Genomic DNA, 16,050 nt, shown 5'->3' with positions numbered 1-16,050 from the left:
AAAGAGTGTATGTGTATGTGCGTGTGCACACACAAGCAGGGAGAAGAGCAGAGGGGGAGAGAGAAGGGAAGGGAGAGAATTTCAAACAGACTCCCCGTTAAGTGTGGAGCCCAAGCAGGGCTTGATCCCACAACCCTAAGATCACCACCCAAGCTGAAACCAAGAGTCCAAAGCTTAAACAACTGAGCCACCCAGGTGCCCCGCATGAAGCCTACTTTAAAAAAATATGTTCATAATAATAACATAGATAGCTAGATAGCTGACAGAAAAAGAGAAGGAAAGACAGCATAGATGGACAGAGAGGCAGAGACCCCAGCCAGCAAAAACGTGGAATTCTTTCATTTCTCAATGTTCCTACTGAGGTAAGCATAATATAAAAGAACATTTTCTCGTACAGCTTTTTTTTAAGAACCTTAACATTAATATTGACTTAATTCTTGGTAATATTCATTAAAATCTTCAAGTCACATGCATTTGCACAGCCCGTTGTGTTGAATAAATAGCTCAGAAACCACTCAAGTGTCCCAAAACATTTAGAATGCATTTCTCAAACAGTGTGCAGGAAATATTATTTCTCATGATGTTCTGTTAAAAAAAAGCAAAACAAAACACAGGGGGAGGATGCCAAGGACAAGTGAGTTTTGTAAATCCTGGGCTAGAGCAGCCTTTAGCTTTCTGCTGATGATAAATCTGAGAAGCATCTGGCCCCTAGTTAAAGCATTTTGCATCACATTCGAATGGTAATTCTAAGAGGGTGTCACAGAGAGGGCTAGCAACCTGGTTCCTGCTTAATACTTTGCTGACCCCAAAGAATTCAGCTCTTTTACAACATGATGGGTTGGGGTGGACAGAGAGCACTTCTTTCTCTCCTAACCCATCTACCCTGTGTACATGTCCCTATTTACCTCTGAAGGGGAAGTGTCTGTGTGGTGGCAGCAATCACACCTCTCCTGCTTAGTGCTGGGGCATCTCCTTAAACTGTGAGAAGAAATCACACTTTTGAGCCTGAGAAAGCATATAGGAGACTATTGGTTCATAGCTGCATGATTTTAAGGCACTAAACTGTACAGGAGCACAGCAAAACAAAACAGGAAGATTGTAGAATGAGCACTGTGCTTAGAATTGGCAGATGTGGGTTTTAGTCTCAGTTTTGCCTCCAACTGGCTACGTGTCACCAACAGAAGATTTTGCCTTATCTCATCTATTAAATATCTATCTATCTATTCATCCTCTCATCCCACAAGTATTTTTTGAGTGCCCAATATATTTGAAATACTACACTGGGAAGATATGTCTGCTTCCCAACACTGACAGAATTTCGAAAGCAATATATTACTCATGAATGATCTTTGCCAGTTTCCACAACCCCTTCCCCTCCTTTTGTACAAGTAACTGAGAATAACTATAGGTACTTTTGAGAATGCCAGATCTCAGCTAAACCGTAAAGAAACGTCTGGATATATATAAATGATCAGCATAAAAACAATACAACAGTTCTCTCAAGATTTTAAAGCTGGCATTGCATCGACGTGCTGATCTAGGATGCACAACTTCCAGAGCGGAGAAAGCGAACTAGTAGCCCATGGACAGTCCAGCTCACCACTGCTCTGTATAACTTGCATAATCCATCTGTTCAGTTGTTCTTCTTATAATAGGGAAATATTTCTCTCTACCACTGTCTTTACCAAAAGTGGGAAAATCATAGAGGGGATTAGGAGCAACAGACATTTTCAGGAAAATGGTACTGAGCATACATTGGGCTCTAACCTCTGCTTTGGTTTTTGGGTTTCTTGTTTTTTGTTTTTGTTTTGTTTTTTTAAATATATATCTACCTGACCTCTACAGCCACTGAGTCTGTGATACTTCACGCTAGACTAAAGGACAAGTTTTGTCTGTACCCTGACTCTCAAAAAAAAAAAAAAAAAAAAAAGTTGTTCCCTAATGTGAGGGGTTAGGGGAAAAGAGAAAAAAGAGGAACAAGCAGAGGCTGCCCTCTTTCTGTAACCTTCCAGCCACCCCAGAAAAAGACCAAACTCACACTCAGCGCTGAGACACACTGGGGATTATCGGGCTCAATCCTTTTATTTAATATATGAAGAAATCAAGCCTCAGAGAAGTCAAGAGCTTGACCCAAGCCAGATAGCCAACCTAATTAGGCCCAACCCTTGTGTTTTTCCTCTCTCTTAAGATGCCTCCACCTCAAGTGAAAAGCGAAACTGCAACTTCTGTTAAATCATGTTTTTTCCATCTCCGAACACCACAACTTTTTACACATTGTTTCCACTCCAAGCTGATTATCTAAGTGAAATCTCTCATTCTATCCTGGCAATAGGAGCCCAGAGAAATGAGCCCCAAGAGTAGGCCCATTACCAGTGTGCTTTGCAAAGTTTCTCCAGTTTGCTAAGAAGCACTGCAGAGCCCCAAGTTCATCTCTCTAGTGTCACAAGAGAGCAGCTGCTCTTGCAGGAATGTCACAAGTGCAAAACAAAGGAACTCGGGTTGGGCAGTAGAGGTCAATGTTAAGAACATGGACTCTAGAGCCAACCCAGGCCTGGTGGAAAGTTTCTCTTGACTCAGTTTCCTCTTTGGAAACACCAAGCAAACTACAGCACCTATTTCAGATTGTTGTTGTCAGAATAAAATGAGATAATAAATAAGAGAATGCTTGGCATAGTAAGTGTCAAAAAAGACATTAGTTACCATAGTTATAGCCAGACAAATGAATGTATTAAGTGCTTGGACTGCTTTTTATTGTTTTTGTTTTGGAAATCAGATATTGTAATCTCCTTTCACAAGTAGTTTAGAAATTGAAGTTCCAAAAGAATTTTGAACAAAGATTATAATGAAAGCAGCAAATTTCCTAACATAAATCTTTTTTTTTTTTAAATCTTAATGGGACCTCAAACCAAGTTCAACCCTAGTTAGGCACCTTGGCAAGGGTGTTATTCTGTTCTCCCCCTAGTATGCCATATTGGATCTGCTTATCAATGTTGCATTCCTTCTCTGCTTTAATCACAGCCAGCATGGGCACTGTGAGAAAAATGTAGCAATCACTTCCTTCCCCAACAGGTATACTAATTGCATCATTTCCATAACAAACTCATCCTTCACCAGCATGAGCCCTTTGCCGCTAGTCCCCTCTACAGCAGCTCTCCCCTCTGATGGGTCCATGTCTGGAAGTTTAGAACATAATGATCCCGGAATGTTAGGGAGGAGGTACAAACAAGGAGGGGGAATGTTGAGGAGTCTGGAAGCACTTGGTGTTTGAATAGGAAAGTAAAGCCATCTAATCTGAGCATGTTTACAGTGTGGTAGTGTTGTGAGCTACCTTCAAAACATGAAACAGGAGAAACAACCCAACTGCAGCTCACAGAGTTTAGACCCGTGCTTTAACTCTGGCATATAGTTATCATGTCACTAAGAGTTTGAATTCATCTTTATTAATCTATAAATTCATACGGAATGTATTTTTTTCTTGGTGTCCTCCAAAATGCTGAGCTCCTATCAACTACAGTTGAAGATGGTTTTTTGCTTGAGGGTATTGCAATTTCTCTGCTTTTGAAAACTAAAGAGAAAGGAAGGGGAAAAGCCTAAGTGACACTTTCCTGTACAACTTTGCAAAAATGGTCCTCAACCCCAGCAGTCCCCAAGTACCACATGAGCAGCTACTTGCATAGTACTGCAATAGGGGCCTGTTATTAGTCCCTAAGGTTAACAAACTCTCCTGAGAGGGACTGTGCACTCTGAGTTGTTAGGACGAATAACCTCCTCCAATGATTTCTTAGGAGACTTGGCTTCATAGAAGGCCTAAGGTTTATTCTAAAAGTAACTCATTGTTGAATGCTAGAAAAAAGAAACAATTGTAAAAGACTGATAATCAACAGTGTGATAACAGTATGATCTCAACTTAATTATATATATCCCTATATATATAAATTTATATACCACAAAATACAGCTATTAGTATTTCCCAGATAGTGAGATTATGGTTAATTTTTATTTCACTTTCTTTTATGAATCTGTATTTGCTATTTCTGTCTACAATAAATATGTATGGTAGTCACTGTTTAAAAAGAAGAACCAAATCAACTAAAGAAAAATAAACAAAATGAAGCATTCTGGGGGTCATAAGCAGGGGGGAAGCTGGGCTAATATAAGCAGAATAACTGTTGCTTTCATTGATGACCTGCTAATGTCCCCTTCTCTTAGCTGGTCTGTCAAGGAAAACCCCATTAGGACTCAAGGACCTGATGTGCTCAGTAGCGACATTTATATATTACGCTTAACATGTCTGCCATATTATAGATTTTATATTCTTACCCTCCTACATTTACAAACTCTGAATCTATGCCTACCACATTTGCTCTTTTCTTTGGCAAAGAGAATTCCCACAAGAAGTAGAAACACTAAATTTTTAACAGTGAATTCTTTATAATTAGGAATAGAGACATACTCTCATTAGTGCTTTGCTGTGTGAAATTCTCTGAGTTCTGTGATCTTTCCTGGAGCCACATTTTCAGATTCTTTTTTTAAGGCCGTGGCAGCCAATGTGCTCCACCAACTGGCAAAGGAGTGAGAAGAGAAACCCACCAGAATGTCAAGCTTTAGTTGGTTAGGGAAAAAGAGTAAGCAATAAGGAAGGTAAGAGAGCACCCAGTCTCATAAAAACTTGGAAAGTACGTTTCTTCTTTTGTTTTCTTTAAACTACCATTTATTTTTATTTTATTTATTTTTGTTTATTTCTTTTAAGTAATCTTTACACTGACCTGGGGCTCACTCTCACAACCCCAAGATCAAGAGTCACATGATGTACCAACTGAGCCAGCCAGGTGCCCCTGGAAAGTAGGTTTTCAATGGTACTTTATACATTTGCTTAAATTCTACTGTTGTTTTAGGCCTTGGCTTAAACGTCACTTCTGCAAGAATGGCCTCCCCAGTTCCTCGAATTAGCTAGTCCCCATTGAACCCTATCACCGCACTTTGTTTTTATCTTCGTGGCATCTGTCGCTGCTACAATCAAATGATTATATGTGCAAATGTTTGTGTAACTATCTTTTGGGTCAATGCCCTCAGTACCTAGTTCTGTGGCTAGACCACAGTCACATATTTATTGAACAACTGAATGAATAAATGAATGAGTGAATAAATGAACGAAATATTTTTCCAGCTCTTTTCTGTAACCTCTTTCTGCTTTCTGGCATTCAACTTCATATTAATTCCTTACCAACTTCGTGATAATATAAATTAAAAATGTGTATTGTGCACCTGCTAGTTATTATTGGATATAAATGGTTCTTCACATTTTTTCAGTGATTTTAAATGCTAAGGTGGGATGGTTGTGGTTGTTGCTTTCATACAAGATCTGAGGGACAAGAGGCTCGGCAAATGATTTGCCCAACCAAGGTCACAAAGATCTAGAACCACAACTGCAGATGCTTCTCACAGTACTTACTGACCATCTGGGATCCACAGGTCTTTTGCTCCCTTGAGCACCAGGCCCCACTCTGAAGTCTTTCCTCTATAGAACTTTTGTTCTTGGGCCCCCTTTATTTTAGAGGTTCATAGCTGGTGGATGTGATCAACAATGTTTGAACTTATTCCAGATAAGATCTGTATTTTAACAGAGGCCTTTGAGATGATTATAAGTGATGGAAAAATCTTTTAACAGTTACAAATTTAATGTGAATTAGAAAAAATTTGCAAATAGACACCAACTCCTTAATTTCATAGATATTATTGCTTCGGATAATGTTAAGCATCAAGAGAAGTCAATTTAAAGGAAAATGTCAAATAAATAAATGAAAAAGTAATTCACAGGTCTGGCAAATATTGGGAAGGCAGTATATAAATATCTGAGTTTAGGAAACACACTTTTAATTCTAAGGATTGAAGAACTAGGAACATAATAGATACTTGGTAAATGCCCATTCATCCGTTTATTTAGCAAAAAAATTGTTGAGCTCCCACTATATATCCTAAATGCTAGAGAAACAATGGTGAGCAAGACAGCACCCCTTTCACCAAGGCACAGCCATTCACATAAAGGAATAGAGAAAGGACAGATGAATGGATTGATGGGTGAAGGAAGGTATATTCAAATACAGCAATTTTGATGAAATATTAGGGCTAGAAAAGAAAGATTTTGAGCTGGGCAGTCTCTACGAAGTCCTCAAATCGCCACCCAATTATACTTCCCATGGAGCAAAGCATATAAACCATTAGGTTTTGCTTAACTAAGGAGTTTCAACAGAGATAAAATTTTCTTATCAATGTATTTTCTCCTAGCAATATCTGGGTCCATTTGGTAGATAATTTGACTGCCACATCATCTGGATGTGTTAGCCACACAAATGTCCCAGAATGCCAAAGATGTCATGAATGACCTCAAATGACCCTTTATAGCCTGGATTCTAGGCCCTAGAAACTTTGAGGGTTTTGGGAGAGGGAACCCAAAAAAGGTCTGGATGATTTCCTATCATGCTGAAGGAGGGAAACAACATGAGTAAGCATATACTCTAGAAACCTTATAAATATTTCTAACATAGACATCTGATTGAATATTAAAAGGAAAGCAAGTATGTAGACACGTGTACGTGAGAAGAAAGCACAACACAGCTCTCACATGTGATTCTGAATGTTAGCTCAAGTTTCTAAGTTTCAACCTTGGCTACTCCATGGAAAATCCATCCTTCCTTTTCAGTGTTTTCCCCAGTTTCCCATTGCTTCTTGATGAAGATGGATAGATCTGCATCTGGCATTCTAATTAGATCAGAGAATAATGACCAGGAAGATCTTGGAGAAGAGAGGATAATTTATTACTCATATTACTTCCATCCTAAAGGTTCAGAAGTAAACTAATTCCCCTAGAATTTACTTATCACACCCAGAAAACACAAGTGAGAAACAAGGAGAACTTCCATGCTTTGGCCCTGTTACAATGGATCATGGTAGGAGCCCTTAGATATTTCCAGCCATGTTCCTTAACTTTCTACCCAGAGGATAATGCTATTTGTAGGAAAAGGGGGTGGTTGTAGTTTCTATCATGTATTTCAAGGTGACATATGCTGGAAATTTGTAATTCTCCAAATAAACCTTGTGAGATAGATGGAATTGTTTCTCTCATACAGAAAATCGAGAAAGTAACTTACACAAAGTCATACAGTTGATATATTATGGAATAAGAATTTGAACTCAAGTCTGGCTCTAAACCCACGTCCTTCATTGCTCTGTTGCCTTCCAAATGACCACACCTTCTAATTAGTCCACATAATACCCAGCAGCTACAGCTGGAACATCACAGTACCTAGAAACAATCTACAAGTGACAAGTGATAATAATAACTTCATTCATTTCAGGGCCAAAGCCCAAATTAACTAGTAGCGGGGCTGTGGTGGCTGAAGGTGGGGGACTAGAATCCTAGAGCAAGAGGTGGAGGCCTCCTCCTTTGCACATGTTTACACATCTCCTCGGCACAGGCCCTCAGGTTCTAGCAGGCTGTGCTACCCTTGGGGGTGAAGCAGATGCCCCCTAACATTGAGAGTTAAACTGGCCAATGGATTTGCTTCTTTCCATTTCATCCACTAGTTTGCTGTTCAGTTTTGGGGACAGAACAAAGAGGTAGCTTTGGTGAGATGGAAAGAGAATTGGCCACATAGTGACTGAATCATTTCTTAGAAGGAGAACCTTGGGCAAATCCTATATACTTGTATACGTGGCTTCATTTATTTGTCACAGCACTTTGTCCAGGTAGGTATTGTCACACCCCTTCTGAGATGAGAAAACAGGACACAGCAAAGTTAACTAACTTAATCATGGTCCAGAGCTAGTTTATGACAGATTTTAATTAAGTTGAGTTTGACCTGATTTCCACAGTCCCACACTGTCTCTCTAGATAAGCACTGGAGACACTGTTTTATAAAGTAATAAGCTTTCTCTCACTGGAAATAATCAAGTAGAGACAACTGGGTACAAAGTTGGGACAGATTAGCTAGCCTGTGCCCTCAAACTCTAGAATTTATAATTCTATAGGTCTTTGATCTATTCATCAATGCGTTCATATCCATTATTAAACACATATTATCAAGTACCTACTATGTCCCAGAGCTGCTCTGGGTTCCAAAGCGATAAACAAAATAATCAATAAGAAAATGCTTCCTTCATTTCAGGAAGCAAAACTGCTCTGAAGTCAAGTGAACAAGGTCACATGATAATGAGTTCCTGGGAGACTGGGGGGGGGGTCATGGGGAGAGGCTCCTTTAGATAGGGGGTCAAGGAAGGCTCTGTGTGAAGGGGTTATCTGAACTAAGGTCTGAAGACGAGAAAGAATCAGCCATGTGGAAACAGCAGGGAAGAGCACTCCAAGCAGAGAGAACAATAAATGCAAGGTTTGGAGGCAGGAACAAACTTGCAAATTAGGGGAACAGAAAGAGGGAGACTAGTGTGGCTGGCCTGTGCTCAGCACAGGGGAGAAGGGAAACACACCAAGAGCTAGAAGAGGCAGGCAGTAGCCTGGCCACATGGGGCCACAAGGTCTGAATTTTATACTAGTTGTCCCGGAAATCTCTCAAAAGAATCAAAATAAAGGCCTTGATTTGCTCCCCACCCCAGAGGAGTCATACGAACTCCCTGCAAGTCAGCATTTGCATTCTTTCGTAGAATGGAGGAGCAGCACAATGAATTACCTAGGTCTTCAAGGATTGTGACTGTATCTGATACAGAAATATCCATTCACATCTGGACAAGAAAGTAAATTCTCTCTGGTAGGCACTAGCCAGCATCACTGAGAGACATCCAGGGTGCAGATAAGTTTCCTTATTTGCCGCAGGCTGAAGAAGTATTTGCCTGCAAGGCTACTGATCCCGGGCGGTCGCTGGCAGAGGTTGGCACCCATAAGTACCCAAGCCCATGATGACACGCTGGTGAATTTTCATTTGCATACAAGCATATCATCACCTCCTCCAAACCTTTCTCCCCTTAGCAGAAGAGACATCAGAAACTCATAGTTGTGGTGGAAACTGGATTTGGACTCAGACAGATGGATAAGTTAGAATTCTACACTTTGCATGAGGTAGTTAACTAAACTCATTGAACTAAGTTTATCTACAGAACAGTGGTAGAAAAACAAATCCTGAAAAGTGTTTTGGAATAAAAAACAATGATGACAATTGTGAAAGCACCCTACATAGTGTTTACCATGTATTACATGCTCAAAGATGAATATTTTTAAAAATTGGAACAGTAAAACCTTGACAAATAAACCTAGGATCAGATAAGAAACACCATCTGGGAATTTCTGTAAGCTATTACATCCCGTATCTATGCAACGAGAAAGGGAGAATGAGAACAAATCCAAATTCAAAACATTCCTTCAAAATACAAATACCTTCAGTATTAAGAAAATGCAAAATTTAAATATTAGAATCAGCTAAACTTGGGAGATTGCAAAATGAATAATAAATGCAGGTAAAAATTTACAGTTCTGTTTTATGCATACAAGGGGAATAATTAACTAATCTCAAAACATGTAAATGAGGGCTTAGAAGCATTTTCAAAACACCACATCCAATTCCAGTTACATATGCGGAATTTGCTACATTATAATAATTAGGGTTTTTTTTACACAAAAGATTTATTTATTTTGAATAGAAGTATTAAATATTATACTAATTACTGGTTATTTTACTTTGTACCCAGGGAAAAGAAATGAATATTCATTAGCTCCTTAAGCTACTGATCCTCCACCAACTAGACAGATTTCAACATCACCGCGAAGCTGTGGGTGGGTGGGAAATGCTCCCTGTAAAACCAGCTCTCACTACAAATCACAGCCCGATGTACTCAGCTAATGTGCACATGCTAGAATCCCCAAGTGAATTCTGCTAACATCCTACACCTAGAGCCCCCAGCTGAGTAGTCAATGAACAAGAATAACTGTTAAATTGAGAATAAGTGTTAAATTGATCATAAGACAACAGAATTTTTCTGTCTACACAATCCAGTGATCTTGAACAAGACAATTCCTAAAATACTAAACATGATTTCATACAATAAAACTAACATTGTTATCTCTCCAAAACATGCCTAGTTCATTCCAAAAGAATATTTCAATATACGTATTTCAACCAATTTCCGACTTGGCTTTTGATCCTACTTTAAGGACAATATCCACTCCAAACGACCAAGGTTGAGATTTTAATTTATGAGGTATTTTTGTTGTAGCTCAACAGGCAAACACTTTTTTGAAAGGGAAAACCAGGCAAAAGATTTCTCAAGACACTAGTCTGGTTAACTTTATTTTTTTTTTTTTTCATGTACCAGTCATCTTTTATTGAGTGGTAATTCTCAATTCAAATACAAAAGGATTCAGGGGTGTCAGGCAAAGGTCCTGTTCAGGAATGCAGAGTGTGCCCTTCACACTGGGCCCACTTCAGTGGCACTTGCATAGCCACTCATGTTTCAGCTCCTTGTAAGAAAGGCAGCAGTTGAAAAGCAGGTTAACTGCCAGCACTATAGAAATCCGAGCGATGCTCCCTTTTTTACATTGACATGCTTGTTGTAATATTAGTAGTAACCTTTTTGAAACGCTCCAGCAATGCCTTTAGGGGTGAAATCCCACATCAGTATCCAGTTCAGCAGCTCTCCTAGGAGGACATCTGTGAGCTGCTTCTCCTTCACTGGTATGACTGATGCCATCTTAGAGTCTTGGGTGTCTGCAGTGAGCTTGTTTAACTTTTAATTCTTGCTCAATTTAAGGTACCTCTGTGTTGGAGTTCTCATGTGACTTGATTTTTATTTTTTGGTTTGTTAATAAGCTTTGTGAACCAATTTATTGCTCTAGTAACTCCCTACCACAGAGGAGGGAAGGGGCTGTCGCTCTGAGGAGAATAGGTCTTGCAGAAGGGGCCTCTTGTTTCCCTCTTGGCCTTGTCTATGATCTGACCTACAGCCCCAGTGGGGCACACTGGGCAGACTGTTAATTACACCAGATTGGGCTTGGAAAAGGTGACTAGATCAGAGTGCACACAGCAATGTTGCCTATATGGAAAACAACCCTGGGTCCTGCCTCCACGTGGGCAGAATATCAGGAAGGGGGTGGAAGTATGTAAATCACAATAGTCCCACAGAGGTAGCTTCTGAGAAAGTAAAAATTCCTCACCATCTAACACAGAGTACAAGGGGGAGGGTGTGTCTCTACAGGAAGTTTCACATTTCTGGGTGTTAGGACAGAAGAGGACTCAGTCAACAAATATTTATTGAGTAACAAGCATGTGCTGTACTCTCTTGCTACTTTAAATGTGGTTCCTGGACAAGCCACATCCACATAACTTGGGAGCTTCTTAGAAATGCAAGTTCAAGGGTCTATCCCAGACCCACTGAGTCAGCATCCTAAGGTGATCCTTACATTACAGTTTGAGAAATGCCGCTAGACACAATGTTAGGTGATCTTCTAATCTCTACCACTGATGTCCATTTAACACATTATAAAAACAGAAGTCCAGGTCACACATCTGCCAAAACTTGCTTATGTTACAACTTAAGATATAACTCTAACTCACTATGCTAGGAGCAGGGCATAGGTATTTACAGTGATATGAAGTAGGCAAAGGCCTTTTACCAAGATTTCATATGCAAGCGAAGAAAGAGCCTTACTTCACAGCAAACAAGGATGCCTCAATCCACCTGATACAGGTAGACCAACAAGGCTCCCATTTCTACATTCAGGTTGGAAGAGTTTCCCATATAGAAACTCTAGACACTAGGAAGACCTAGGAAATAGAGGCTGGTCTCATCTGGTTTCCAGCTGGCAATGAGAGAGTGCTAGAAGGAAAATTACCCAATTCATTTAGCCAGCTAATTTATTTAGGTCTTTCACTAGTCCATAGCCCTTGTATGGGAGAAATCACATGAGGAAGATAAACACCAGGGAGAGATGTCTCCACTGATTTCATTGGACAGTTGTGTTACATTTTATCTTCATTTTCTGCTCTAATAGATGCTGGTAATACTTCTTGACAGGTTGTGTAGAGCCACAGATTTTCCAAAGCCAAATGGAAGTGACTTTAAAGATATTGTAGAAATTAATGACCCATGAGAGTTTTCTATGGACTTATATCTACTCTCCCTGGAGCTTCCTCCATGTCAATCTTTATCAACTTATCTATTTCCCAGCATTTTACTTTTACATTTTTCTTTTTTTAATTACAAAAGCATTGTATAAATTCATGTTTTAGAAAAAAATCAATACAAAAATATAATAGCAAAAAATTGAAAAATCTCCTTTACTCTCCTACTCAAGTGTAATTACTGTTAACAGTGGAATGCATTTTTCCAGACCTTATTCAAATTTACCTTGCATATGCATATATCCACATGTAGTAGTTTTACATACTTGGACTATACTTTATTATTACTATGCAACTTTCTTTTTGCTTACTTGTTTTTTTCCACTTTATTTTGGAGATGGGTCTCTCTCTCACCATATATTATATACATAAAATTTCTTTTCTTTTTTAAATATACATATAATTTCTAAAGAGTGGCACAATGTTCTATAAACTAGATTTATCCTGATTAATTTAATCATTCCTCTATTGATAAAGATTTAGTTTAGTTCCAATGAGTTTTTAAACAATTATAACAAATTTTCCAGATGATCAGATATAAGAGCAATATATGAAAATCAAGAACTTTCCATATATTACCAATAACTAATCAGAATATATAATTATTAAAAAGTCCATTCACAGTAATAGAAAAGAAGTGTGCAAGGACAATATGAAAAAAATATATACAAAATATATTGAGAGGTATAAAAAACAGAATAGAAGAGACATATACCTTGTTTGTTCTTAGATGAGAAGATACATGTTGTAAACATATCAATTACCTCAACAACTATCTTTACAAAAACCAATGCAATCCCAAACAAATGGCAGTGGGATAGTTCATACAACTTGACGAACTGGATGTAAAGTTATTCTGGAACAGTAAGTGTGAGGGATAGCCAAGCAAATTTGGGCAAGAGTAAAAATACACAGCTAAAACTCCTTCAATTTTGGTGAGTGGATTTGCTTTAACTCTAATGTCACCACCTCTTGAGATTGTCTATTTCTTCTTGTGTGATGTTTGGCAAGTTGTGTCTTTCAAGGAATTTGTTCATTTCACCTAGGTTATCAAATTCGTGAGCATAGACTTGTTTGTAGTATTCCTTTATTATCATTTTAATGTCCATAGGATCCGTAGCGATGTCCCATCTCTTATTTCTGATAGTAATTTGTGTCAGAGAAAAACAAACACTGTCTTATATGTGGACTAAAAAAACTGAACTCATTCATACAGAGAACAGATTGGTGGTTGCCAGAGGTGGGCAGGGGGTGGGGGAAATGGGTAAAAGTGGTCAAAGGGTAAAAACTTCCACTTATAAGATAAATAAGTTCTGGAGATACAATGCATAGCATGGTGACTATTGTTAAAAATAAATACTGCATTGTATATTTGAAAGATGCTAAGAGAATAGATCTTAAAAGTTCTCATCACAAGAAAAAAAACCTTGTAACTATGAAAGGTGATGGATGCTAACTAACCTTATTGTGGTAAGTGTGTGTGTGTGTGTGTGTGTGTATACATATACATACATATATATATAAAATCATTTTGTATACCTTAAGCTAATACAATGTTATGTGTCAATTATTTCTCAACTGTATCTCAATAAAACTGGGGGAAAAGATTTTTATCTAAATTTTTGATGTTTTACAATTATTCCTTTTCTCATATACTAAAAATCTGGGTTCCTAATAATATTAACATATTTAGGTACATTATTCTATTATTTCTCTGATGACGTATGATGTGGAATATCTTTCATATGATTATTTGCCATCTGTGTATCTTCTTTGGTGAGGTGTCTGTTAAGGTCTTTGGCCCAGTTTTTAATCAGGTTATTTTCTTCTTGTTGTTATTTTGGGGAACAGTCCTTTATCAAATGTGTCTTTTGCAAATGTGTTTTAGTTTGAGGCCTCTTTTAATTCTCTTGACACTGTCATTCACAGAGCAGAAATTTTTAATTTTAATGAACTCTAACTTACCAGTTTTTTTCATGGGCGGTGCTTTCAGTATTATATATAAAAACTCCTTGTCATACCCAAGGTCATCTAGGTTTTTTTCCTGTATTATCTGCTAGGAATTTTACAGTTTTGCATTTTACATCTACATCTATGACCCATTTTGAGTTAATTTTTGTAAAGTGTGTAAGATCTGTGTCCAGATTTATTTATTTTTTTGCATGGGGATGTACAGTTGATCCGGCACCATTTATTGAAGAAACTATCTTTGCTCCATTATATTGCCTTTACTCCTTTGTCGAAGATCAGTTAACCATATTTATGGCGGTCTATTTCTGGGTTATTTTGTTCCACTGATCTATTTGTTCTTTCATTAGTACCACATTATTTTGATTACTGTCGGTTTATAGTAAGTCTTGGAGTCATGTGTATCAGTCCTCCAACTTTGCTGTTCTCCTTTAATATTGTATTGGCTCTTTGGGGTCTTTTGCCTCTCTATGCAAACTTTAGAATCAGATTAATACCCACAAAATAACTTGCTGGTATTCTGAATGGGATTGCACTGGATCTATTGATTGAGTTGGGAAAAAGAGACAACTTGACAATACTGAATCTTCCTATCCGTGACTGTGGAATATCTCTCCATTTGTTTAGTTTGTCTTTGATTTCATTCATCAGAGTTTTGTAGTTTTCCTCATATAGATCTTGGACATATTTTGTCAGATTTATATGTATTTCATTTTCGGGGTGGTAATGTAAATGGTATTGTGTTTTCAATTTCAAATTCCACTTGTTCACTGCTGGTATATAGCAAAATACATTTGTATATTAACCTTGTATCTGCCTCACTTGCTATAATTGCTTATTAGTTCCAGTTTTTCTGTCAATTCTTTTGGTTTTTCTCCATAGACAAACAGGTCATCTGAGAACAAAGACGATTTTACTTCTTCCTTCTCAATCTGTGTGCCTTTTATTTCCTTTTCTTGCCTTATGCATTAGCTAGAACTTCCAGTATGATGTACCTTGTATCTGATTCTTAGAGGGAAAGTTTTGAGTTTCTCACCATTAAGTATGATGTCAGCTATCAGTTTTTTTTGTCATTAAGTTGAGAAAATTCCCCTATGTTTCTTGTTTACTAAGTTTTTACCATGAATGAGTTTGGAATTTTGTCAAATTCTTTTTCTGCATTTATTGATATGATCATATGATTTTTCTTTTTTTAACCTGCTGATATGATGGACTACAATTAATGTTGTAGTATTTCCTACCTAGAATAAATCCCACTTGATCATGGTGTAAAATTCTTTTCGTACATTTTTGGACTCAATTCGTTCTTTTACTGTAACATTTTTCTCTGGTGTTATTAGGGTAATGCTGTCCTCATAGAACAAGTTAGGAAGTATTCCTTCTGCTTCTATCTTCTAAAAGACATTGTATAGAACTAGTATAATTTCTTCCTTATATATTTGGCAGTATTCACTGATGAACCCACCTGGGCCTGATGTCTTCTCTTTTGAAATATTATTAGTTATTGATTAATTTCTTTCATAGATCTGAACCTCTTGAGATTGTCTATTTCTTCTTGTGTGATGTTTGGCAAGTTGTGTCTTTCAAGGAATTTGTTCATTTCACCTAGGTTATCAAATTCGTGAGCATAGACTTGTTTGTAGTATTCCTTTATTATCATTTTAATGTCCATAGGATCCGTAGCGATGTCCCATCTCTTATTTCTGATAGTAATTTGTGTCATCTCTCTTTTTTTCTTAGCCAGCCTGGCTCAGGGTTTATTGATTTTACTAATCTCTTTAAAGTGTCAGCACTTTGGTTCATTAATTCTATTAATTTCCTGTTATCAATTTCATTGATTCCTGTTCTAATTCTTATTATTTCTTTTCTTTTCCTTACTTTGGATTTAATTTGCTCTTCTTTTTCTAGTTTTCAAAGGTGAAAGTTTAGATGATTGATTTCAGATCTTTCTTCTTTTTTC

At 37.7% G+C, this 16,050-nt stretch overlaps 1 protein-coding gene across 1 annotated transcript; it reads right to left on the bottom strand.

Annotated features, from left to right (window-relative positions):
* Positions 1-10,188: 10,188 nt before the first annotated feature.
* On the bottom strand, positions 10,189-15,767 carry LOC121100221 (ATP synthase subunit f, mitochondrial-like). The gene is given in 3 exon segments (XM_040620568.1): positions 10,189-10,539; positions 10,542-13,091; positions 15,623-15,767. Coding segments are annotated over 2 exon segments (264 nt in total). The 5' UTR covers positions 10,693-13,091; positions 15,623-15,767; the 3' UTR covers positions 10,189-10,426.
* Positions 15,768-16,050: the final 283 nt, after the last annotated feature.

The sequence above is a fragment of the Ursus maritimus genome, unplaced genomic scaffold, assembly GCF_017311325.1.
Source record: "Ursus maritimus isolate PB19 unplaced genomic scaffold, ASM1731132v1 scaffold_35, whole genome shotgun sequence".
Classification (NCBI taxonomy): Eukaryota; Metazoa; Chordata; class Mammalia; order Carnivora; family Ursidae; genus Ursus; species Ursus maritimus.
The sequence above is the reverse complement of the archived record's forward strand: the minus strand, read 5'-3'. Positions and strand labels throughout refer to the sequence as shown.